This window comes from Lemur catta, chromosome 1 (assembly GCF_020740605.2).
Source record: "Lemur catta isolate mLemCat1 chromosome 1, mLemCat1.pri, whole genome shotgun sequence".
Taxonomy (NCBI): domain Eukaryota; kingdom Metazoa; phylum Chordata; class Mammalia; order Primates; family Lemuridae; genus Lemur; species Lemur catta.
This window is the reverse complement of record NC_059128.1, coordinates 248,664,506-248,691,896: the sequence shown is the minus strand read 5'-3', so window position 1 is coordinate 248,691,896 and position 27,391 is coordinate 248,664,506. Positions and strand designations below refer to the sequence as shown.

General features: G+C 35.3%; 2 protein-coding genes across 3 annotated transcripts in view; one reads left to right on the top strand and one right to left on the bottom strand.

Annotated features, from left to right (window-relative positions):
* Nucleotides 1-768: 768 nt before the first annotated feature.
* CGGBP1 (CGG triplet repeat binding protein 1) lies at nucleotides 769-7,831 on the bottom strand. The gene is made up of 3 exons (XM_045540447.1): nucleotides 7,639-7,831; nucleotides 6,848-7,049; nucleotides 769-4,873 (listed from the first exon to the last, which is right to left on the bottom strand). The coding sequence occupies exon 3, from the start codon at nucleotides 4,852-4,854 to the stop codon at nucleotides 4,351-4,353; it is 504 nt and encodes a 167-aa protein (XP_045396403.1). The 5' UTR covers nucleotides 4,855-4,873; nucleotides 6,848-7,049; nucleotides 7,639-7,831; the 3' UTR covers nucleotides 769-4,350.
* A 244-nt stretch (nucleotides 7,832-8,075) lies between these two features.
* The window catches only part of ZNF654 (zinc finger protein 654), a 79,265-nt gene continuing 59,949 nt past the window's right edge, over nucleotides 8,076-27,391 (top strand). For both annotated transcript variants that reach the window (XM_045540446.1, XM_045540445.1), the window contains exon 1: nucleotides 8,076-8,328. In XM_045540446.1, the coding sequence (XP_045396402.1) occupies nucleotides 8,140-8,328 (189 nt within the window). In that variant the 5' untranslated portion in view covers nucleotides 8,076-8,139. The remainder of the gene's footprint in view (nucleotides 8,329-27,391) is intronic.

The following is a 27,391-nucleotide window of genomic DNA, read 5'->3' as shown; positions in this document are numbered from 1 at the left end:
TTATTCCACTTCCTAGTTTTAGCTTTTTAGCTTTCACAGTGCTAGTCTGATTCCAGAAGCATCCTTGCATCATGACATACCTTATTACAGGCACATAATACAACTCAATTCACAGACAGAAAACAAAACTGTTATGAGACCCAGAGGCACAAGCATTCAATTGTTTTACATTTAAATGTTGTGATGCGATTCTTTAGAAAGAATAAAGACAGGTCTCTCATGGCTTGGTGGTATTAACCTAGAAGCAGAAGTATTGACTAATTTGTTAAGGTCCTTTGTACCATTTTAATACCAAGGAAAATAAAAATTTGAAAAATTTGTTAATTTAATTTTTTGCCACATAAAAGTGAGTAGTAGTATGGGTATTTTCCTTCAAAATTATGTAGAATTATTAAAAGACATTTTTAATTTCTACACATTTTTTTCCCAAGTGGCAAATGAGAATGTAGCAGTGAAGCTTATGAGATGAAAATTAGGGCCTTTTAATATTTTTAAAAGTAAACTGTTTCCAATTAAAATAACTGATTAAGCTATAATTATTATTATTACCTATATAATTTTTGGGAAAAAGGGCCATCTGTAGCTATGATATGAATCTGATTTGACAGAATGTATACTTTTACATCAAGTTTAAGGACTAATATTACAAAAAGGAGATGTAACTAATAGAAAAATAAAACTCAATTACTAAAATTCTGTTGGTCTTTTGGAATTATGATTATATATTTATCATTGACTCACAAAACAATAAAATGTGCTTTCAAAAACTTCTGAAACAATTTTTTTTTGAAATTTATTTCTAAAAGTCACAGAGACAAAACTTTAAAAGCGACACATTTATACTAAGGATACATGCGTGAGCAAAAAAATAAGCATGGGAATACAAAAATGAACATAGTAAAATTTGAATTAATACAGTATTCTGGATACAAGTAGAATACCACTAGAAAGAACTGTATTTACCTCAGAAATCTATGATAGTATGGGTTTAAATAAACCAAAGTTTAGGATAGCCACTTCACTATTCACATTTTAGTCAGTGTTGACCAGAAGCTAAAACAATTTATTTTAGGCTAAGATTTTCAATGAAATTATAGAACTAATCTTCCAAGTAACAAATCAAATTAACATGTTTTAAGGTGATCTGTCTTCATTTAATGGTAGTTGGGGCAAGTCAAATCACAGAAAGCCCTTAAAAAGACTAAGCACCAAATGATAAAATTGTTAGTGGCTATTGTTTTGAGCCACCTTAAATTTTATTTTGCTTACATATGTTTTCCATTAACATTGATGTGCAAATCCTTTCAGGCAAAAGTTTTAACATGGAACTTTCAGCCCTGAGGTCTTGCCAACTGTACTTATGATAGTTTTTAAGCAATTAATACTTTCAGAACAATTCAAAGCTGATACTTAATTGGTTACAATTGTAAGATGCAGAAATTTTTCTTTAAAGTTTTCTGGTCCCTAAAAATTCAGCAGGGCCAAATTAATTAACTGGAAGTAGCATTTTTTTTTTTTTTTAAAGGAAGTCTTAAAGATGGTAACAATAAAACTATATAGGCTCTCATACACAATCTTTCTAAATTTTCACCCTGTAAGAAATGATTACAATATCCTTCAGGCTTGCTATATGCCCCACAGAGTCAAAAAGAAAGCCAACAAGGAATTTAACATTTCAACACGCTATGAACTATTTACTGTAAGCATATCCTGAAATTCTGGAAGACATACTACCATACCGAGAAAACACTATTAACAGGTAAGCATGTGTTGAAGGCAGTTTATAAATGAAACATTACAAATCTTATGTTTATGCATACAACTTATAAAATAGAAAAAAGTTGCTATTTTTCCAATAGTATAGCATCACACTAACACTATATAGTTAAGATTGAAAGCTTCTGTACACATGTTCACTATACTTCCAAAGCAGCATATGCCTCTTAGACAGACATATTCGTTTGTTATCTAACATATGCCAATCATGGTTTCAGGGATTTTTAACAGTTTGAGCAGGGTAAAACAATCATTCTGCCTTATTTAACAATGAAACAAAGTTAACCAGTTTCAGGGAATGAAAGTTTCACAATCAGTAAAGAAACATTAATATTAAATCCCCACAACAGAATGGAAAATGCTTCTAAGGACATGATATAATCCTAACTGGAGAATGCACTATGCCCCTAGATACAGTGAATGTGTGAATAATTCGGAGCCTGAAAAAATACATCAAGATACATGGGACCTAAATGATTACCAAATCAGTAACTACTACTAGAAAATTAAATATGAATTATTCATGTTTTTCTAACACAACATCATCCAGTTTACTGCTTAGGACTACTCAAAGCTGTTCTGCCACTACATTTTGCTGTTAGTGCAAATTAATATCCAAACAATAGGGAACAAGCAGTCTGAATCACATGGGATTTCAAAAAACTAGAATGATTGTATATCTAACTTTATTTCTGTATTCTGAAAATAGTGCTATAAAATTCAATTATTTTCCTAGCTTCTTAGACTTTCTACCATCTTAGATAATTCAAATTAAACATGGTTGCCTGCAAATTCTTTTCTAGAGGAAGTAAAAGCAAAACACATTTTGGTTATGTTTTGCTGCTGGTCTCAGGTATGTGCTTCATCAATGAGAGCACTAATCTAGGCATTTATTTGTGCTACTTATAACAGAACATGAAAAAAACTGACAGTTCAAATTTTAACAAGTGATTTGTTTTTTTGGTGGCAGGCTTATTTTTTAAATGAAAATAAAACAAACTCTAAAATCAGATGGCCAGCTTGACAACATGAATTAGAAACTTAAGCCTGTAAAAAAAAACTTAAGACATGGAAAGTTGTTTCTAAAAAAACACAAAATCTAACCTTTTTCTTATTCACTTTGGTTTTTTCTTTTTTAAATGAAGATTTGTGGTAAAAATTAAAGATAACTCCAAGTCACATAGGGTATCATTTGTCAGTGCTTTGTAATAGAAATATCTCTTATAAATATTTTTAACTTGAATTTCAAAGAATTTAAGGTTTTTTTTTTTTTTTTTATTAAAGCTCTAGTCCAAGTTTCCAGCTGTTAAATTTTCTAAAAAATATAATTTGGGGCTTTGATAGAGAGGACTTAGCTGGGCTAAGCTACTTTGATACTCTTACAAGATAGTAAGGTTCAGATAGAGATCATTTCCTGAACATGGTTGACCTTTAACAGAACTGATTATTTCCTCACCCAAACAATTATGCAGGATACTGCCATATCTCCACTACAAAAATCTTGTCAGAATTTATGGACAATTGTTTACCATCTATGTTTAAAAACCTTGCACCACCAGAGAGGCAAAGCAAATAAAAGTGAAAGTAAGTAAACTTGTTTCTAGTCTACTCTATTTACCTAAATAAACTCTTATAAAATCATATGGAAAAATTATTGTATAGAAAGTAATTTTCTTATTAACTGATCTGTCAGCCAAAAAGTCATTACTAATTCTCTGTAAAAAGAGAAAACTCAACCATAAAATGTCTACCTGTTTAAATAAAAATGCCAATTCTGAAGTCTTTTAACACTAAGACATAAAAAAAGTTTGCAAACTCAAGATGATACTTAAAATGAAAGCTATAGTTCAAAAATTTGTGTTCCTAGTAAGAGACTAAAATCTTGTCACTGCAAAATTCCCTATGGTTTTTGGCACTGACATTAAAAGAAAGATTTTAGTCTTTTGGTCACTTGAAACTGCTATAAATACAATAAGTATTTAAAAAAGAGGTAAAAGTGAAAAATTGAAGTATAGTTAACTACATCATATACAAGTAAAACATAGTTTGAAATAAACAGTCATTTCTGCTTGGGATCTGAAGACATAACAACAGTTTCCCACTGCCCCTTCTTTTTTGAAGAGGATCCTCTGATCAGGAATAATTTCTTTAAATTACCGTGAGTGGTGTTGCCTGGCAGCAGCTTCAATTTCCTAGGCTAGTCTTCGAGTAATTAAGTAATCTCACAAGTAATAATCATACATGGCAACAGGGTAAAAAAGCAGGGCAGTTCTTCCATGCACAAACATTTCAGGAGAAAAACCATCAATTTTAAAGATAACCATCAGGTTTCAGGTATCCTAGCACACTCTAAACCTAAGTTTTGCTTTATACCATTGGTGACTAAAATTAACAATAAGTTTTGCAGTGAGGTTTTTTTTTTCTTTTTTTGCCTGCAACTATATACACATTGCAAAACTATTCTGCATCACATGATTTTTAAACCAAATAAATATAAAAATGAACCACACAATCAACACATAACTTTAATACTCCACATTATTTATCTTGATCACAATGGTGGTAACCTCCTTGTCAACAATCTTGTGAGTTGAGGAGCTGATTCTCATTCTCATATCCATCAGGCAGATAGGCTCTCCGCAGCTGGTCTGACTTAGGTATGGAGCCTCCATTCTTCACATGGCGAGACAGAAAAGCACGGACTGCTGGGTGATCAGCCTTCTCAAGTGGGATATTGGCTTCCAGGCACATTTTCACAAAGTCCTGGATAACACTGACTTTCTCTGTTTGCGCAGTACTGTTGCACTGAAGAGATGCAGTTAGGGGCCTCTGCTTCTTTCTCACATTCTGCTCTTCAAATTCTGCCTTCCTCTTGGTATGAGTCTTTGACTTGAGGTGGTCACTAATGGCAGACTTGCGAACATGATTCAGAACCACATTGCAAGAAGTGCAGAAGAGTTTTCCTCCATCTTCATGCAGCTCACCTCCAAACTCTGAGACTCGATCCAGGGGAGTCACATACAAAGCAGTCTTAGAACGGTTTCGAGCAGGTGGTGCTGTTACTACAAATCGTTCCATTCTGACTTTGAGTAAGATTCTTTCAAGACAAGAGAAACAAAGACACCTGTTATAACAACAGCTCTTCCTGGAAGTAATTAACAATAAAAGGCAGGGTATAAGCACTCTAACATTAAAGACTTCAAAAAACGTAATTCAAATTAATAGACTGTGTCCATTAAGTCTTAACTTATCCAAAATATGTGAGGGAAGGCAAAAGTAGAGCAAGTTACTAGTTAAAACTAGATCTATTCCTTGATTTTTACGAAATTCAAATAAATTAGAACTACGAAAAAAAAAACTCAAACTATCCTAGACTTCACTATCTTTTATAACAGGAAAACATAATCACAGGTCAACAGGTAGAGTATTAATTATATTAATCTCATCCAATTTGGGTACGTATTCAAGTTTAAGAGAGCCGCTCTCCTGTCACAATTTTGGGGCAACTGATTTTAGGACTTCAACTGTGGGCAAAGTTTGTTCAAACAGGTGGGCTGATAAACTGGCATAATTCTATATGAAGATGGATATACTTTCCAAAATTGTTCTGAGGAGGAAAAAAAAGTAAAAACTAAGAAAGAACAAAGACCAAATGCAATTAACAGAGACAATGCATTAAATTTTAAAGCCAAAATATAGAGTTTAAAGTTATTTTTTAATGCATGTATAACTCTCCTAAGCTTTCTGAAACGTGATAAGATATGCAAAGTGCTTTCTCTGATACCTTTTTGTTTCCTTTTCCCATTAAAGACTAATAATTACATTTGTTAATATCTATTTCACTTATTGACTAATAAGTTAGAACAAAATCAAGAACTTAACATAGTGTCTAGTATATGGCAGAAGCTCAATCAAAACTTGATGGAAAAAGTAACGGTGCATCTTCACTATTTGTCCAAATATTTATTTAACTTAGAAGCAGCTTAATACTTTCTCAATTTATCCTAATAACAAACTTTTATGATTACCGGAACTTTATGGGCATTGAAACCTTGAAATAATGAACTATTTTGGTAGGTGACAAATGATCATTAAATCTTAATTGTTCCCTGGGGCTGTCTGTGCCTTTGGACTAAGCTCTTATAATAACCAAGATGTAAAAAATTAAAATGAATTGACAGAATCCAAGTTGGAATTCTGTTTTGTACAAATATCTTAGTGAAAGATTCCTAAGTGTGCTCTGAAGAACTATGCTTTATGTAATCGGAAACAATATTCTATTAATCCATACTAGAGAATAGCTGGGTAACATGAAATCTCTTTCAAAAAATTTTTAAATTGTCAATGTGTTAGACACCCATGAACCCAACCCAAAGGATTTTATATTTCACAGAAATTCTGGAAAGTATAATGAAGTCTAGGTTTTAATAGGCTTAATTCTATTTTTTACCATTAAAGTTTTTTTTTTTTAGGGCACAGCTCTCATTTGCCAAATACAGAGTCAGGCTACAGGTTTGCAATGGCAGAGAAGGCAGACATGATTCCTGCCTAGTACTTAGTGAATTATCATTACACATATTTGTATTTTAAGTTAATGGTATGTGTTTCACACTCCCATAACAAATCAGTCCCGATTATGATTAATGGTTCTAAGTTAGTTATGAAACACATTAAATATTTGCACCCACTAATGCCTAAATCTTATTTTCTATGTGAAAAATCATCTATCTTTAAATATTGGGTTTCCAAACTTCAATACAGTAAGTACATAATTCTTTGTGACATAAAATGCTCAATCACTCGTGTAAATGTGAAAGGCCTATATACTATCTAATGTCTTGTAACTTTCAAAAACTCTGTTTGTGTTACTTCAAAGGCGAATATCTACCCAGTAGAGGATGCTCGAGTTTACATTCCCGAGGAACAAAAGTGTTTTCAATAGAAGATAAAGATATTTTAAACGAGTAAGTTAAAAAGTTAAGAGCAGGAGTTAGCCAACAAAAGAGAAGCAGGAAATCATTTACTGAATCAAAATAAAACTCATCAGAAGTTTTCAAGTTTAAATGTTTACCGGATTAGTTTCCAGTTTTTTTCGTCTTGATACTTAGTGAAGGGTCTCCAGCGCAAAACCAGAGACGCATCAAATCCTGGCACTTTCCGTTTGTTCAAACCCGGAGATGCCTTCAAATCAGTTTTTCAACAAGTGGTGGTGGGGAAATAGTTTCTGGGCTTGCACCCTATTTTCCCTGCGGTGCCGGGAAGTCATGCCTATACTGTAAAACGCGAAAAACAAATGGAAAGGAAAAATGGGGGAGGGGGAGGGGAAAAAAGGGTGGATGAAAAGATGAACAAGACCGACCGCGCAGGTGTCTCTAAAATCGTTCTTCAGGTAACTCTACACCACAAACCCGATCTCGATGTTAACCCAACACCACCCCTCCCGCTTCCTTCTCGGTTGTCCGCCCCCCCTTACACCGCCTCGCGGTGCCCAGGCCCCAGGGTCGGGCGGGGGCGGGAGAGAGGAGGGGCGCGGGACGCTCCTGGCGTCTAGACTCCCTTCTCCCGCGCCCAGCCCAGCACGCCGGCGCCCCACCGCCCTGACCCCGCGCGCAGGGCCGAGTCCCGGCTGCCAGCCGCGGGCCCAGGAACTCAACGGCCGAGTTGGCGGCAGTCTCAGAGGAGGCGGCGGCAGGAGCCTGGGGGAGGCGGCCGCTGTCAGGCTTCCCGTCGCCTCCCTCTTCCTCCCGCCGACAACGGCACCCCGGCCCCGCCCCCGGCTCCCGCTTCAGGACGGAAGGCCCCGGGCCCAGAGCCCGCACCAACGGCCGGGCCCACCCTCGGCCTCCCTAGCTGTGTCGGTACCGTAGAATCGAGGCCGCCGTTAGGGGAAGTAGATGAGACCCGGTCGGAAAGGAAAAGAGGAGGAAGAAAAAGAAGAGCAAGGGGATGAGGGAGAAGGAGGACTCGACGCTGCCGCCGTCGCCGCCGTTGCCCGATCGAGCCCCCGGCGGCCGCTGTGTCCCCCGCCGCGCCCCGTCCTCCCGCACCGCCTATGGCAGAGCCCGTAGGCGGTCCCCAGCAACCGCCGAGTAGCATTGACCAACAGACCGCTGGTCTATCAAACAGACGGCTGATTTGACCAATACCAATGGAAGGGCAGGCATAATAATGATTGGCGGCTAGATTTATCCAGTGAAAACTGTGGGCGTGGGTGGGCGGAGCCGGAAGTAGAGCCCAGCAGCGAGGCCCCTGTCCGGCTAGGGCGGAGGGAAGGGGGAGGGAACTAGAAGAGGAGGAGGTTAGCCAAGGCAGCTACAGCGGCGGCGGCGCAGGGGCTGGTACGCGCTGGGCGGCGAGAGCCTCATGGCGGAGGAAGAGAGCGACCAAGAGGCCGAACGCCTCGGAGAAGAGCTCGTGGCCATTGTGGAGTCACCGCTGGGCCCTGTGGGGCTTAGTTCTGCGGGCGACGGCAGAGGTGGCGCTGGCGGCGGCGGCGGCGGCGGCGGCAGCGGCGGGATCAGCAGTCGGGATTACTGCCGACGCTTCTGTCAGGTGAGGCGCCCGTTGGCCGCCCCGACTTGTCACCCGGGTCCTGGGCCTCTCTGCGTCTCCTGGCCTTCTCGTCCACGAATCTGGGCTGTGTCCAGTGCTCGCTTCTCCAGCTCAACAAGGAGGGTGAGGGTGAAGCTTCCCCCTCCACCTATCCAGCTTGGGGTGGGGGGCGGGGAGCAGGATAGGGGTGACCCGCCGGCTTAGGGTTGCTGAGAAAGTGAGAGTTGGTCTGGGATGGAGGGGCTGGAGAGAAGGAGGGTCAGCTGGCCGGAAAGCTCTGTCCTGACAAGGCTGTCCTACCCCAAACAGACCCTTTCCTGCCCGAGAGTCCCGCCTTTCTTATGTTTCCTACCGTGGTCCTTCTCCCCTCGTTTGGAACCTCTGATAACATTTTTTGTCTCCTCTCCGGCGCCCCTTGCCCCTTGTGTTTTCCCCTTTTTCGGGCATGGGAGGCATGCCATCTCTCTACCACCTCCTCTCCTGTCATGGTCACCCTTCCCCCTCTGCTGGGGTCTCCTGTCATCCCATCACAGATCCCGCTGGGCCAGTTCTCCAATTGGCTTAGGCGCTGACCCACGCTGATTTAGTTACTTCTTCGGGCGGGCGTTAAGGCAGTGTGATTATCATCTTTCCTTTTTTTTTTTTTTTTTTTAACTTCCTTCCCTTGACACATACACGTATTTTCTAATTAACTGCTCGTAGAGAAAGTCATTTTCTTGAAATTCTGGCTCCAGTTACATCCTCAACCCCCATTATCCTTTAAATTACAATGTATTTTATTTAGCCTGTAAAATACGGTGTCTGAACAGTGACCGTAAATTATTTTCTTAGTCCACTGCCACCAGGATTTGATGTTGTTTAAAGTGTTTGTAATCAAATGTTATAGAACCAAAGTACTTGTTTGGGGGTAACGTTTGTGTACTCTGCATTCTCATCTGTGTGCATTTATAATTTAAATGTTTTGTTGTTATTCACAACACTGTTTTGTAAGCCATTTTGGAAAAAAGCATCCTTTTCCATTTCGTCCGTTCCTTTTTAAATTTGTTTATTATTTTGGATGTATTAGGGTTCAAATCCTGGCTCTACCACTTCTAGCTCTGTTACCTAGAACAAGTTACTTCACCTCTCTGTGTCTCAGTCTCCCCTTCTGCCAAGTAGGGATAATAATTAAATGAATAAATTTATGAAGAGTGTGGATCAGTTAGTTATTAATTTCATTCTGGTAATAAGTAGGAAATAAAGTTAATGAAAAGTGAGCATCATGTTTGTTGACATTTGATTTTGTACCCTTTAAAGCATTGAAAGAAAAAGAATGGAGTTGACATTTTCAGGTAAGTTTTTAATGCTTTAGTTCAAATTGTCTTTTGACTTCATTTTTTCCCCCAGTGTCATAAATAAGTTGGTTTGAAAGTTATAATTGTCATATAAAGGGTGTGTCAATTTCTTCGGGATTGCACTCCATTTAGTTACATTCTTGAAAATATATTTTTATTTTGATAATTGGCATTCATTGGATTTAGAGGTTCAGTTTCTTGTTTTCAGAGCACTTGTTTTCTAACTATACCTTTTATATTTATTATGCTATTGGTAGACTTTGTGCCTACACAAATTTTAAACTTCTGAAAATTAGGATAAAGTTAATATATTTATGGGCAGAAAATCTATATCTTTCTGTTTTGCTTTTTATACCGTTAACTAGCAACTTGTTTTGGTTATACTTAGCTTTGTTAATTTACTTGATCAAATAACCCTTAATTGCAGTAGAATCTGAAATTTTATTTGAGGGCCACAACATTTCTGAATAACTTTTAACTATTACTCTGTTTCTTGAACTCAATTTTAAGAACAAATGAACAAATTTAGCCTGTGAAATACAGTGTCTGAACAGTGACAGTAAAATATTTTAAAAACAAATGAAGTTGACTATTTCATAAAATTTCACTACCTCCTAAATATCCAAAGAAATAAAACTAAAGAGGAAGAACTTAATTAACTTTTATTTTACATTCCTAAATTGAGTGTTATACTGACACACTTTCATGTTACCGACTTTTACCTGAAATCTCATTACCTATTTTATAATACTCTGGATTACCAATAGATCTGTTCTTAGGTTTCTCTCCATCTTGCAGATGATCTTTGTGAAGTTCCTTTTTATATTAAAACTTTTAGTTGGAATAAAAAATTACCTTTATTAAATTAGATTTTTATCTACTGATTGATAAAATTCTATAATTATACTGTTTTATTTGCCAGTAAGGTAAGCAGTGGATTATATAATTTAATTCCCAAAGATTGTTTCTTTTTAAAGATTTGGTTTTCTAATATTTACTGAGGGTAATATTAAACAGTAATATTAAGTGTTAAAATAAATTTGAATTTATTAGTAAATGATTTAATGGTGAGTAATCTGTAAAATGGATAGTATGCACTTGCGTGGGTGACAGTTAACTAAATATGTGAATTATACACACAGCCTGATGGTGTTGAGAAGAAAGGCTCCAATTTATCTTCCTCCTTTTAGAGGGAAATATGAATCAAAATTTCTTGGCGGTTGTGTGGGTGAAGGGAGAGAGGAAGCAACACTTCTAGGGAGATTCTTCTTTTATCACAAAGAAAAATAAAATAGGAGATAAGGTGTAATGTTGGACTAACTGAGTCTATCACATCCTCCCTGGGCTCTTGTTAGTAGACTCTCAATAAATGCTTAAATAGAATTGGCCCTTAACTGATACTTAATTTGCTTTGAAGATGAGAGGTAGGAGAAAGTAACTTTTATTGAGGGCCTACTAACTCTTAGCTTTCAGATAGCAAGTTACATTGTTGAAATTGAGGCCTGAACAAGTTAATTTGTCTTAGTTTCAGATAGGTGAGTAGAGAAGCTGGGATCTGAACCGAGCCTTCAGTTTCTATTGAAAGGCAGATTGAAGTTACAAGTAAATTTTCAAATAATTATAGAGGGAGTTTTTTTTGGCAAGTGCTGCAAAGAGAAAAAAGTTACTGAAAATACTCAGGAAATCACGGATGAAAAGTTTAAAAAGTACTCTTTGTTATGTCACAGTAGTAAAAAATATTTCAAAAAACAGATCATTATCGTCTCTTTGACTTGTTAGGTGCTATGAACATTTGTCCAATTCCTGAAGGTTCTAATAATTCAACTTATTTTGTCACCACATGTATTGAATTTTTTTTTTTTTGCCATAAATTGATTGTAAACTAAGCAAGTTAAGGTACTTTCTTCTTACTCAGTGCCAGAGTGAATATAGTGAGTAATAAATATTTCTGGAAATACTTTGATATGTTGATTAAGATAGACTTTAAATTATTTCACACTACAATGGGGTTAATAGTCATTCCATCAGGATGTCATGAGTATAAAATGAGAGAATGAACATACAGTGTTTAGTAATATACCTAGCTTGTAGATAGGCTTAAAGAGATAGAGGCTATTAATATTTCTCTCTTGTGAAATCCTCTGAGGATTTAGGAGGGACATTAGAGATAATCTAATCTGTAGGTAGTTTATAGTCTGTGTCCCATAATAAACTTTACAAATGTTATAATTCTTAAATTCCGTTATTTAACTAGAAAAACTGAATGCTTCTGGTGAAACACAGTAATGTGCAAAACAACTACATTTTCTCTATGGCAGAGGTTCCCAGAGATTTGGTTCCTACACAAGACACTTGGCAATGTCAGGAGATTTTTTTCTTTTTTCTTTTTTTTTTTTTTTTGAGACAGTCTAGCTCTGTTGCCCAGACTAGGGTGCCGTGGTTTAGCCTAGTTCACAGCAACCTCAAACTCAAACTCCTGGGCTCAATGGATACTCCCGAGTAGGTGGGACTACAGGAGTGCACCACCGCCTGACTAATTTTTTTATGATTTTTCATAAAGGCAGGTGTTGGTCTTGCTCAGGCTGCTCTCCAACTCCTGACCTCAAGTGATCCCTTCCTCCTCAGCCTCCCCGAGTGGTTAGAGGAGATATTTTTGATTGTCTTGATTGGGGTAAGCTGCTGGCATAAAGATCAGAGATGCTGCTGAACATCCTACAATGCACAAGATAGCTCCAATGACAAAGAATTATCTGGTTTAAAATATCAGTAGTGGCTAGGTTGAGAACTGAGAAACCCTGCTTTATCCTTACTCTGGGACTCTTAGTGGATACTTTATGTCTGTAATGCTGATACAAATGGCAAAAAAGTGTTTAATGATCCTCAAATGATTTTTGAGTAACTACTGTGGGCTAGGCACTATAATAGGTGTAGAAGAGGCAATCTTAGCAGAAGAAAGGGTGATTTGCCTCATTGTTTTATAAAATACATGCTAATCTCTCTTTAGAGAAATTAAATTTTAATTGTTTTAGGAAAAAAACAATCCTTATCTCTTGGTATAGAATTTACATAATATAATTCTATGAGTAGTTTTTTTAAGTATAGTACATTTTAACAATTCTTGCTATTAATTGGAATATTTAGAAATTTTCCTTTTATTTTTATCAATGTACATAGTTTAAAAAGTCATATGAGGCCTAAATATTAGGAATTGCATTTTGCTAATAGAGAACTGGCTTACATTTATTTCTTATATAAACAGTCTTGATAGATAGTATAGGGATGGTATGGTGGCCTTATCATCATTGTATAATCATTTGCTCGCTCTTTCTTATCAGTCATCCTTGCCTTCCCATCCATCTTGATCCGGGACAGTTACTGAAGTTCCAGCTATCCCATTGGACTTCCAGGTGACAGGAACTGCTGGATATCTTTGTGGGGGAAGCCCAGAACAACTTGCCCTAAATTCTACTCAGTGACTTCAATTTTTTTAGCTATCCCCATCTGAAAAAAATGTTAGGAATTTTTTTTTTTTAAGTTTTGTTGTTTTTTTCTTGGTCAACACATGTCTGTGATTCCTTTAGTAAGGAAGGAAGAAAACAAGAACGGATATTATAGAAGCAACCAGCTAGTTTTTTGGGGGTTGGGGGCACAGCTTATATTAATCATAAAAATAGCAGTCATTCTCTGTCCCTTTCCTTCCCTACTTATTCTCCAGAGACAAACACTTGCAACTCTTTTAGTTATTTACCTTCATGTTTATAAGTAATTTTTTCCCTAGTTGTAGATGTGATCAGTTGTCCTAGTTGAGGGAGATGATATGGACTGTGTCACCATCTCACTGTGTACACTTTGATTTTACCCTTGGTTTCTCTATGCCCTTCTTCCCTCTACTTCCCCTTCCTTCCCTCTTTGTGTCTAAGTATCTTATAGTTCAGTGTTTCCATAGAATTAGAAGTTAATTTCCATTATTTTGGTAGGAGAGGGAATCAGAGGGAGATTTTCAACTGATCTTTCTTTTTCCTTTTCCTTTTTCCCCTTTCCTTTCCTTTCCTTCCTTTTCCTTTTCCGTTTCCCTTTCCTTCCTTCCCTCTTTCTTCTTTCTTTCTTTGTCTGTCATGACAGAGTCTCACTCTTTTGCCCTGGGTAGAGTGCACTGGTGTCATCATAGCTCCCTGGGCTCAAGTGATTCTCCTACCCCAGCCTCCTGAGTAGCAGGGACTACAGGGCTGGGCCAGGACGCCTGGCTGATTTTTCTGGTTTTAGTAAAAATGGGGTCTCCCTCTCTGTCAGGTTGGTCTCAAACTACTGAGCTCCCACCTCGGCCTCCCAGAGTGCTAGAATTACAGACATGAGTCACCACACCCAGCCTCAACTGATCTTTCTGTTCTTGACTCTTTTTACTTCCACTTTTAGAGGTATATGGTGCCTCAGGTTTCTGAGATTTTTCCAGGGTTCTGGGATTGATTCAAGCACATATCAGCTTGTTCCTGAACTCCCTCCACTGATGGCTTGAATTTAAGGTTCTCAGATCTGTAAAGTCCATTTACTACTCATTCATTAGTTTCCAACTACCCAAATATAGACATCTGTCCTTTCTCATTCCTTTTTTCCGTGTGGGTTTAGGTTTTTTAAAACAAATTTATTTTTACTGTTATTTTAATGGAGTTTTCAAGTGGGATCAGAAGTAAATGTGTGTTCAATCTGCCAGATTTAACTAGAAGTCTCAAATTAGTTTTTCTAGTTCAATAAAGAATAGATATGGAAGATGCTGAAAAGGAAAGTATTGAAAATAATTCATAGTGTCTTATTTACTTTTGAAAAAGAGTATGCTACTTTCTGACTTAGTCTGCAGTGATTATTAAGAGCTAGAAATAATTTCATTGTATTGAATTACTTTATGTTTTCCTTTTGGCATAATTTTTATTTATAAATTGCAAGTTAAAATTTTTAGATTTTTAAAAAATGGTTTTCAAAATTGAGCATGTTTGAGACATTTCCAGTGACTGTGAAAGGTGAAATCCATGAAAAGACATTAACTTATTTATTATATTAATAATTAGGAAAAACAAAACAAAATGAACCTTAGATCTTGAGGGCTGTATTTGGGGAGCTAAATGCTTTTTTTTTGTTGTTGTTGTTGTTTAGTACTTTTTTAGGTTGACTTTCAGAGTTGATTTGCACTAATTGTTAATAATGACATTGTTTGTAATAAATCATGGAATAAAATCACTGTTTGTAATAAATCATCAATGACCAGTGTTAGGGGAGTTGAAAAATATAATGGAATCCTATGTCCTTACCCCAAATAATTATATTTTTAAAGAATATATTTATATAGGAAACTGTTTATAGTATGATGACCAACTGAAAAGACACTGGAGATGGCTGATTTCACTTTTGTAAATAAAAAAGACTGAAAAGAAATATACCAAATTGTTAGTGATAGATGACTTAGTGGTATGATTGAGGCTGGATTTTGTTTTTTTTCTTTACACTTGTTTATTTTTTAGATTTTAAAAAATCAAACTTACTACCTTTATAATCAAAGAAAAAATAAAGTATAAAAACATAAATTTTATTTTTTCTTTCCCTACCTCACAGATTATTTATTTTCTACAAATAAATGCAAAATTATCCTTGATGATGATGAAGTTTTAATTCTTTCTTTCCCAAAATAGATGATTTTTTAAAAGAATGAATTGGTTGAGTGAACTTACAAAGGTCATTTTAGGTTGACCAATGAGATCCTAAGCTTCAGTAACTTTTTATACGCAGTGTTTCATTAGATGCATGACTATTATTACTGTCTAAATAACCACTTATTACATTGCTTAAAAAAAACTATCTCAATTTTAGCTTTGTAGGTAAAATGGTAGGAGAAAGTATTTTTAAATGGAGTTCACTGCTTCTAAGTTCTTTAATGATACCATCGTTTTGCAGTTCTGCCAAACAGAAGTGAGGCACCAGTTGTACGGTGATTGTTGGCACTGCATTTTTTTGATTTCCCTGCCAAAATGTGCTAAACTATACTTTAATTACAACAAAAACAAATAAGAGAACTTTAAATTAAATTTAAGAAATCTATTGTAAAATATGTGTCTGGTGGGGTATTTGAAAAAATAAAATATCAATAAAATCTAGTCAATTAAATGACATTTTAAATGTATATTAATATGTAATGTTAAGGATATTAAGGGATTGGGATGCTGGTGGCAAAAACTGTGAGAGGTTGATTTGTGTAATGTATTATATGAGATCCTAAAGTCCAGTATGTTAACTCTGCACTGTCAACTCTCCCAAGCAATAGTAAAAATGAAAATAACTGAAAGACTCTCCATCTAAGCAGTAGATTTTTGTTGAAGCTTGTCAGTTATATAAGGCATTGGAGATGCAGTGGCAAACAGGCATTGTCCCTGTTTTAGAAAAGGTATACAATACTATACATGGGAGCTAATAGGAGGCTTGACTATTTTTTGGATTCTTGGGCAAGTTCAGCTCTGCTGAGATTCTTTGGTTTAGTTTGAACATGTTGAATTTAAGGTACTTTTGCCTCATCCAGGGAGAGATCTTAAAGATAGCTGGATTTACGGACACCAGACAGAGTTCAGAAGGCAGGTCTGGTTATCATCTGTCAATGGTATTTGAAACAATATGTGTAAATAAGCTCATATAAGGAGAGAATGTAGACAAGGAAAAGAAGAGGACTTAAGCCTAAAGTGTGATTAAATGGCCTAGTAGGAAAGGAGAGTCTTCAAATGAAATCTAAGAAGGATTAAAGAGGTTGGAGAAAATCAGAGAACTATGGTGTCACAGAGTGCAAGGTAAAAGTGTTTCAGGATGAGGTGAATGGCAACTGGCATAGCAAGCTGTTGAGATCCAATCATTGAATTAACATGGAGTTATAGGTGACTCTAAGCAGAGCAGTTTTGATGTAGTGATGAGCTCAGGAGTTAGGCAGGAGTATTTTGAGGAGTGAGAGGTAAAGAAATAGTAAGTATATATTAATATAACCTACAAAAAAGAAGGAATGATATGGGTGGTAACTGAAGGGATTGTGAATTCAAGGAAGGATTTTTTAAAAAAATTAATGAGAATGGGTATGTTTAAAATCTAATGAGAATTATGCATTTGAAAGGAAGAATATAAATCTACAAAAGAAAGAAAGGATAATCCATAGTATAAGATTCCTGAAGGGAAGGAAGGACAAGATTCAAAGAACAAGTGAAGGGGGGTTACTTTATGTAGGAGCTTTTTGGTAGGAAGAAGGTTTATCTGTTGAGACTACATGGAGGTTTAAGGAGAATGGAGGTCTAGAATGGTAGTTGCCTAGAGAGGTAGATTCTGTAGGTAGTTACCTACAGAACTATTTGCATTTGCTGATTATGAATGTAGAATGACCACTAGTCTATACCTTTGTTTATTAGTGCTTATCTTTCTAGGTGAAGGCATGGAGAACATGAATAAGTTACCTGCATTTGGGATTGGGTGTAGACCATGATTCATCAGTTAATTGACTTTGAGAAAGAAGGACACAGGTTCATTTTCTGGCTCCATTTTCAAAACAGTACAGAGAAGTGAAGGGTGAAAATACAGAAGGAAGAGAAGTGGTTATATCAATACATATTAATAGACAGGTGCACAACATTGCCCTGTGTACTATAAAAATATTTATGTATATATGCATATATAGATAATGTCCTAATAAAACATTTACACAGTTTATTAATATGTATTTTATAGAAATATTTTGTAGACTAGAGTTATGGACATTAACCAGTATTTTTGGTTACTCTAAAGTTGAAATATTCTAAATACTACTCAAGTCTTGCCAATGATTAAATGTGTGTTTTATGTTTTAATATCTGGAACATTTTATTGGAATGTTCTATATATGGATATATGTACTTAACTCATATTTTGAGTGGTTTTCTTTTATCAGGAACTGTGAGAAGTCCTGTACCTGTTTTATCTCATTTAATTCACTACCTTACAGGGTATGGGCTATTATTCTCATTTTACAGATCAAGAAACTAAAATCAGGATAGATTAAATGGCTTGAATAAATCATGTAGCTAGTATGTGACAATCAGAGTGGAATCTGTCCAGTCTGACAATCATGAGCCACCCTGTGCACTTAACCACTATGATATACATATACATTGTATTGTATCAATGAATATGCATTTGGTATCTATTGTAGCATCTGTGCATATATACTACAGCATACTAAAACAGTTTTGAGTAGAAGTAGTGCAATGGCCATTGATAAAAAAAGACTCAAAGGAGCAGAAACAAATGATATTCATAAATGTGAAAGAGAGAAAAAGAAACAAAATTAAGTTTAAGCTATCAGAAGTGCCCCATTAGAAGTGATTCTCCACTCTTATTCACAACACACCCTGCCCCCAACCCACCTGCATGAGATATACTTAGGTAAGTAGCAGTGGCTCTCAAAATATGAAAGTTATGATGATTACAAGCCAGTAGAAGTTATTTTATGTTTATTATCTTGTGTTTTGAAGGTAGGAGGGTGCGGCATGTGTTTTAAATGTTTATCTTAAATGATTAAATTTGAAGTTTCTATCTCTCCATATTATTTAGAGTTAACCTTGAATATCTAGAAATCCTACCAGTCCTAAATACAATGGATATGCATTTTGAGCCTTGATCTGCCATTTTACCATCCTTTGAAAACTTTTGCCAAAGATTTCTCAGATTGTAGAATTTATTAGGAAAGTCAAAAGTGTATACATAAATTCCATGCTCATGAGGATGTGGTGAAATGGATATCTCATTTTCAGCTGATGGGAGTAAAAATCACAACTATTTTGTATCAAGATATATTAGTTCATCAACATATATTGGAAACCTTAAGAATAATTTGTACCTTTTGACTTAATCATTTTCTTTATAGCATTGACTTCTGAGGAAATATAAATTTGGACATTAAGCTATTTATCATAGCCTTAATTATAATTAATGAAATGAAAGAATTAAAAAGGGAAAGCAACCAGAACATCTAAAATAGTTGAATATCTTTTCATCTCTCATATACTATTATTTATCCATAAAATGATATTTTCAGTGGCTATGGAATGACCTAGGAAAATATAATTATAACTCAAAAAAATCAGGTGGAAAAATTTGTTTGTAGAAGGGATTATATAATTTGGATAAAGATTGTCCATTCCCACTGTACTTACATCTGAATTTTAGATGGGGAGAGAGTGCCTCAAAGAAAAATCAAATGAGCTATTTCACTGGAAACAGGATCTCTTGATGATCATCCATAAGAGCCATTTGTATAATACAGGAAGTCTATAAACCCTCTGAAATGATTTATAAAAAGCTGTATTTGTGTTTTATTGATAAGCAGTTCCAAAGGTTTTTTTAAAAATCAGATTCTCTTAATAATTTCAAAACTTGCCAAACAAAGACAACCGAATAATAATCCAAATACACCAAAAAGTTGTGAACATTTACTGTAAGCCATTGTGGCACAAGTAACACTGCCTGTTTTTTGCAAATAAACTTTATTAGGGTTTGCCCATTTATTTCTGTATTTTCTGTGACTGCTTTCTTGATAGAACAGCAAAGTTGAATAGCTGGGATAGAGAATGTATGGCCCATAAGCCACTTTCTGGTCCTTTAAGAAAAAGTATGTCAGTCCCTGTCCTAGATTCTCATTTATTCTTTGCAACAACCCTATGAGATAAGCACTATTTTTATCTTTATTTTATGAATGATGCAGCTGAGACTCAGAGAGATTAAGCAAATACCCCCAAGACACACAGCTAAAAAAGGAAAATACATCAAAATGTTAATAGTGGTTATATGTGGGCAGTGCAATGATGGGGGATTTTTTTTCTCATATATTATCCAAATTTACTATAGTGAATATACATAATATAATCAAGGAGGCGGGGAAGGTATAAAAACTTACATAGAACAGAGTTGTGAGAATATTAAAACTCATTCATCTTTTTTAAATTTATTACTTTGATTTCCTACATTTCATCTTGTGTTTATAAACTTAGAGTGGATATGTAATTTTGCTATCCTTGGCACCTGACTATTATGCAGCCCCTTCTTAACTCTTGATTTTATGAAGAAAATATTCTATTACCTTTAGGTTCTTAAAAACTTCCATATTAACTGAAGCCATTTTCTTTTACTCTAACTTTCGAGATTCTTTGTTGTCTTCTCTTTTATATTTTGAAGTTAACTTCAACAGCTATTAAGTGTTCATAACTTAATAAGTGCTCATAAAATGCTGTATATATGTCTGTCAGATAGTACATAAATTCTTAATATCAATCAATTGAATTATCCTTTATTATCTTAGGCATAGATCTTGATACATAAAGTACAGTAAAAGTGTTGTAGATGGTATTCCTTCAAGAAAAAAATTATTTACTATGTGAAAAGTATCATCTTAGTGATCATAGGGGATTTAAAGAGGTAAAAGACACAACCCTATCCTCAAGGAAATGAATCATCTACTAAGGGAGAGAAGGTGTATCTGACTGCTACTTCCATTGTTATGACCTGATCCAACCCATAGTCATCTTTCCCCTGGATTATTTTATTTCCTTGCTTCCAACTTACAGTTTATTCTCTACACAGCAGCCAAAAATGATCCTTTTAAAGATGTAAGTGAGATCTCTTCTAAACCTTCCCTGCTTTTCTATCTGAGTCAAAGCCAAAATCCTTACAGTGGCCTGCAGGGCTCCATGATCCTGCCCCTTACTAGCTCTTTGACTTTGTCTTTTATTCTTCTTTCCCTCTACTACTTACCTTTACTTACACTAGCTTTTTTGCTGCTCCTTTTATTTGAGTAAGTATGCATCTTCTTCTTGGCCTTTGTTTTGTAGGCTGGAAATAACTTTTCATTTGGATATCTATGTGATTAGCTCCAGGGCCCTTTTCAAAATATCCCCTTATCAGAGAGACGGAGGCTTCTCTGAACACCCTATATAAAGTAGCATCCCATCTCTAGCATTCCCTTTTCCCCTTGTATTTTATTTTTTTCCAAGGTACTTAACACCATCTAACATATATTTGTTTGCCTATTTTTCCTCCACTAAAAATGAAAGCATTAGAGTACTTGGCATAGTAGAGCACTCTAAGGTTTCAGTAAATGAATATAAACCCTAAAACAGGAACACTGATTAGTGCCACCGTTTTAATTCTTAGCCAAGTTAACACAGAGAGAATACTTCAATTAGAGATAATTGGGAAAATTTTAATGGGTAAGACAACATTCAACTTGACTCTTGAATTATCTATTGGGTACAACGTATACTATTCGAGTGACAAGTACACTAAAAGCCCTGACTTGACCACTATACAATTCATCCATGTAACAAAAAACCATTAGTATCCTTTAAATCTACTGAAATAATTAATTTTTTAAAAAAGAATTGTTAATTAAAATGTAGTCATGAAAAAAAGTAGTATGGGGAGGAGAACATTTTAAGTAGAGCAGATAATTTTTGAAAAGGTGGATGGCATGGTGTATTTATGAATGGGGGTAATAGTTAATTGACTAGAACTATGGTTCTTAAAGTGTGATTCCCCAGAAGGGCAGTATGACCATCACCTGGAAACTTAGCAATGTAAACTATTAACCCTACCCCACACCTACAGAATCTGAAACTCTGGGGGATTCAGCAGTCTATGTTTTTCACAAGCTTTCCAGATGATCCTGATGCATACTAAAGTTTGAGAACCACTAGAGTAGAACATTGACTCAGAAAAGTACTGGGAAGTATTAAGATTAGAAAAATGGGTTGGTACAGATCTTGAGTCAGGGGTTTGAATTTTATGGGATGATAAGGGAGTTTAAGGGGAAAACAGTGCCATCATTAATCTTAAAATATTGTTTTAAGATATACTAGAGGAGGTAAAGAATGAAAGCCTACACACAAAAAGTGAGTATTTCAGAAAAAGGGAATTGAAAGTCTACCTGTGTAATAGTAATGAAAATGGAGTGGTAGGAACAGTTTCAAGAAATGTCATGGAAGTATTTAGCATCTTGTTAAATGTAGAAACAAGGCACCAAAGAATTCTATGAAATTGCATTGGGTTTTTAATCTAAATATCTGGGAATATGGTGGTAATATTAACAATAAATGGTAAAAGGAACAATTGAGTACAGTTTTGGTTCTATTGGGTTTTCAGAGTTAATGCATTCTTGAAAAAAATGGAAGAACAGAAATTGTTAATCAGTAGCCACAATATACATTTTTATTAATATTGAAAATACTCATCCCAATTTAAGAACAGTGGATTTTTGGGTAACTGATGATAAAGTTTATTGAAATATAGAACTCTTAATTTATTTTTTCCTTTTAGGAACACCTCAGTACTTAAGAGTATAAGTCTGCTTCTGTGTTTGAGAGAGCTAATTAACCTATGATAGTTTTTTAGTTTAAAAAATTTTTTCAGGTTTTAATTTGGAGACATAGCAGTTTTGGTACAGGGGACCAAATGTCAATAAAATTACTCATGTATCAGATTTCTTCAAATGAATTGTCTCCCATGATTGAGTTCACAAAGAGAAATTAAAATCTAAAGTCTAAAAAGGTTAAGATCCCAAATTCCCTTCCCAGAATATTGCTTAATCAGAGCCATTGGGTCTCTCTGTGCCTCTGTGGTTTAGAGCTGGGGATTTTTCAGGAACTGCAGCTTGGATTGTCTTCCTTTGATTGGTAGTGGTTTCTTTCTCCCCTCTAAAGGAGAGTTGTTTGACCTCTTTGTGGCTTATTTTTTTTAAGAGTCTGGAAGCCCAGTAGGGCAAATATTTATTATTGCACACAGCCCAATACCCATTAAATTTAGAAACACTAGTAATTCCCTGAATTTAGTACATAGTACACGTGACTCACATTACTGTTGCCATTAGGATTTAGTGATATCAGAGGGAAGATGGATGCACAGAGAACAGGATGCACAGAAAACAGGTTTCAACCTCAGCAGGCTCACCAGGGTGCCAGGCAGTTGTGCCAAATGCCAGAGTCCATAACGTATATTTAACTGGGAAAATTCATCAAGTGGTCAGTTGTGACACTGTATTTTACCATATTTTTGGGAAGGCAAGAGCTCTTACCCTGTATACTTCTATTTCTTCCTTCCTGAAAGTATTATAGTATCTGAATTTCCTTTTGCAGAGTTTACAAATTTCCATGTATAATACCCCAGGCACCAGGTATTAATTCATTTTTCCTACTTTAGATTTCTTTCATATTAAAAGCTTTTAATTTCTATTTCTTCTGTGTTTTCCTTGTACTCCTGTGCTGAAGTAATTGTGATACAGCTTCTAAGACCCCTTGTTAAAGAGTTTATCACTTTGTATTGTGAAAAGCTCCAAGTACAGTCATTGCCTTGCGATCTCCACAGCCCCAGTGTTTGGCCATTGCATCTGGATTTCTCTATCCCCAAACTTGTGCCAAGACATTTTTAGTCTGGTGCTACCTGGGCTGTTGATATTCCCCATGTAATTTTTAGACCTATTGAACTTAATCATTAAAGTACTCTTTTTGTGGCCCATATTTGTATTACCTATCAACAGATACCTAAAATGAAGCTGCTTTTGATGTTTCTGAAGTCTGTGCTCTTAGGAGCCCAGTGAAGACAATATCTCTTCTGCTACTTGCTCCTTTAGACCTTTTCTTTACTTAGCTTTTAATTGTTCTAGGCCTTGCTTAATTTGTTCTACTTGGTTGGCAATGTAAACATTCCTTTTTGACACATTTCTTTCAGCAATAGTAGGATATGTCATTTCAGGTAAACATAGATGTTTTTTGTATTTGTTTACATTATAGCCTGTTCTTAAGTTGGCCTCTCCTATCTTCCTTTTCCTTCCTTTTTGCTCCTTCAGTTATCTTTTGTAGTACCTTATTTAATGTTAGAGATGAAAGTCAAGGAGTTTGGAGTTCATCAAAAAGCATTCAATGTCAAATAAATTTTGCCCACTCTCATCTCCCTGACCTAAGAAAATCTTATCAGCCCAAAAATCAAACTCAGGATTAACTGCTTACTTTGTTTCTTTTCAGTATTGCTTTTCCCATTCACTCTCGCAGACCTAAATTTGAGTTCCTGGAGCACCGTCCTTTATGGCACCGTGCCATAGCATATATAGCCATTTGTCGTAACTGTTAACTTGAAGTGCATCTGAAATGCTTCAAGTACTTTAAGGTAATGTCCCTGCTTTTTTATTTTCTCAAATCTGTACAGATTTTGTGTTACTTTGTTTAGTAATCTCAGTCTTCCAGGTGTGGCTTTTCACTTGCTGTTATTATTGACTTTATCTATCTTTGAAAGAGGTAGTTCATTTCCAGTCTGGGTTAGTTTTGAGATTTCCATCCAGTAGTTCCCTTCTGTCCTTCAGGTACTTTTGGAACCAGTACCAAAAGTTACTTTCTAATGAGTAACAACTATAATCCTTTTTTTCTTTCCTAATTCCATCTTTAAGAACAGTTCTTGTATATAATCCTTTTTCACATCTGTCTAGTGTAGCCTCTAATAGTGAACCATTATTTCCAAGGAAGTCTCTCTCTTCTTCCATCTTAACCAGCACGCCCCCTTTTTATTTTATTTTTTAATTCTCCCACTGTTATTTTAATTGTAAGTATATTATCTGTTTCTTTGTTTTTTTTTTTTTAAAAGCAAATTTAGTTCTTGAGACTGAGCAAACCTGGTCCTAGAGTTAGTGTTTGTTCACCCCTTGTTTTAATTTGATCTTCATGTACTTCTCCTTGTACATATATCTTAGGGGTTTCCTTGTCCATGTATCAGTTTTAATATATATGAAGGAAGCATTTAATATGTTACTCTTCCCTCTGATTTTAGAATAAAATGAAAAATTGACAGGGATCAAAATTTATCTATAGCCTTTAAAATGACTTACTACTTATAAAAAGTAAGTTGGATCTTTAAGGAGATAGCCACGCTGCCCACAGGGAGGACCCTGACCTGCCTCATATGTGGTGGATGTAGAAAACTCAAGGAGATGAGAACCAGACCTGTACATTAACTTTCGCCAGGAGCTGATAGGTTCTCACTAGTATTGTTAATTTCACTTGTGTAGAGTAAGGGAATTTTGGGGAAGGATGAAAATTGTCCTCTCAGTGGTACTTTTTGAGAGAGAGTAAGTTCCTATTTTGTGAACAGTAATGTAAAGAAAAAGAGAAAAATCTGTCCAGAGTTTCATCATGTCCAGAATTTAGGAAGAGGACAAAAATAGAATGAAATAGAGAAGGAGAATTCTGAATGAGTTTTTGTTGTTTACCCTTCCCTACTCATCTCTCCTCCACTCACCAATACAGGCAGCCTGCTTTCTAGTTCTTTGCCTTGGCTTATAGAAAATGTTGGTGGTTACAAAAAATAAAAAAAAAAGTTGTGGACTTAATGTTGTGTGGGAAATCATCATTCTTTATTTAATTCATGAAATATTCATACAAAGAACTTCCATTTGAGGGAATGTCAGAAAAAATATACTGCTTCTGGGATAAGGGTACCTTTTCAAAGTAACACCTTAAAAAGATAAATGAAACGTGTTGTAATCAGGTGCAAACTAACAAGAATGCAGCTTAACAGAGTATTTTAAAAACTAAAGAAATCACAACTGATTTTAAATACTAATGTCCAATATCCTGATTCAAAGAATTATTTACAGTGTGTTTAATGAAAATTATCTCTCAAAGCCAAGGTTGGTTTTTAGTGTAGAGCTAATTCTGTATGGTCTATAATATCTAACTGTATTGTATTCTCTCATTACTCACCAAAACATCTTTATTTTGCATATATGTTGGCTTTTAGGTGAATATTAGGACTGTAAAACTGCTTCATAGGCTGAATTGCTTTTTGGAGTTCATTTGTATTTAATATGAAGCATGTTTAATATTCTAATTCCAGAATCTCTGTGTTAGCAAGTATAATACTATATATTTCAAACTGTTGTGTATATCTGATTGGTTTCTGTGTTTAACTAGTTTAGTAGGGTTTTGATATATTTTCTTTCCTCTTGGATGGAATGAATTCCTATAATATAATTTCATTCCTTCCTGTGTAGGTTCATTATCTTCTATTAAATCAACTGATATAAACGAAGGGGATAGATATGCTTTGGGCAGAAAAATACAACTATTTCATTTCATTTTTATTTCTTTATCTATTTTTTTTGTAGATAGAATGGCTGGGAAAAGTTTTAGTAGATGGAAATTTGTTTTTGTGGATTTTTTTTTTTTTTTTAGAAACAGGATTTCTTTCTCCCAGGCTGGAGTGCAGTGACACAAGTCCTGGACTGTACTTCCTTTCATTTTAAAAATATCTTTTCTAACAAAGTGGATGATTTTCAAATTAGGAACTAAATTTGGTTAAAAGAATTGAAGCCCAAAATAGGGAGGGAAAACTGATAGGGGTTTTTAAATAAGTTTAAATCTCTCAGGTAAATGACATCCAAATATAGTGTGGGGGACAGGGAACACTTTGCATAGAACCACAGTAATGTTTGAAGAAACAGAACTGAAGAGATGTTGTCAATCTAGATATGGACAGATATTCTGTTTTTAAAATAGGTGGGTTATGGGAATAGAAGACCACTAAAAGTAGTATAATGTTGAGCAAAATTATTGAATAGTTTATTAAATAAATGGTTGTTCATAGTTAGAAAACAGTATCTTCATCTCTAGTCATCACTATAAGTTCATTAAATCAGATCATTCGAAATTCTTATTTCTACTTTTTTAATAATGAGATTGTTGGTAATAGATATAGGAGATGTTACAGACTCAGTATATATGGATTTCAGCATGTTTTTTTTACAAAATTTCTTGTATTCTTACAGACGTGGAGAAATGGGGAGTGGATTAGTATTAGTAACTAATTGAACACTCTTGCCAAAAAGATATTGGTTAATGGTCCTAAGTATATAGGGGAAGGATCTGAACTTGGCCCTAATATGTGTTGTGTCTGTGTGAATTTTTTTGTTTACAACTTTGATGATAAAATGAAAAACCTCCTCTTTAGATTTATAGGTAACCCAAACTGGGAGGCAAAGCTAATGTATTGGCTAGAAATGCAGTACTGAAGGTTTGGGCTTAAACTAAGAATGGGGAAAAAGTAAGAAGGATTAACGTATAGTTATTATGCAAAAAAAAAAAAAATCAACTACAAAAAGTTATAGGATGTCGGAAAACTGGCTTAATATAGCAATCTGTGTGAAAAAGATATAGCATTTTTGCTGACTCAAAATCAATAAAACCTAAAGTAACTTCAAGCTGTATTAATATAATCATAAAGTCAAAAAGGGAGGTGATATTCCCATTGATTCTGACTGGAGTTGCCTGGAGTCCATTCTGGGAACTATGTTTAAGATAAACATGGACAATTTGGATTGTGAACAGGATATACTAATGAGAACTGTGAAAATTTTGTGGACTATTGGGAAATAGTTGAAATGGTTGAAAGGATGGCAGATATTTAATCTAGGGAGGAGACTATAATAAAGATGTGATAGCTGCCTTATGATATTTAATGGACTGTTGCATGTTTTGTTTACATAATTTTAGAAGTTCAAAGTGGAACTGGTGAATAGGTGTTATAGTTTTTGCATCATAATGAAGAATTTTCTAATAAATTGGTCTATAAAATTCAGTAAATTGTCTTTTGAGGTGGTGAATTGCTCATCAGTAGCAGTATTCACATTGGTTAACACTCTGGGAGTG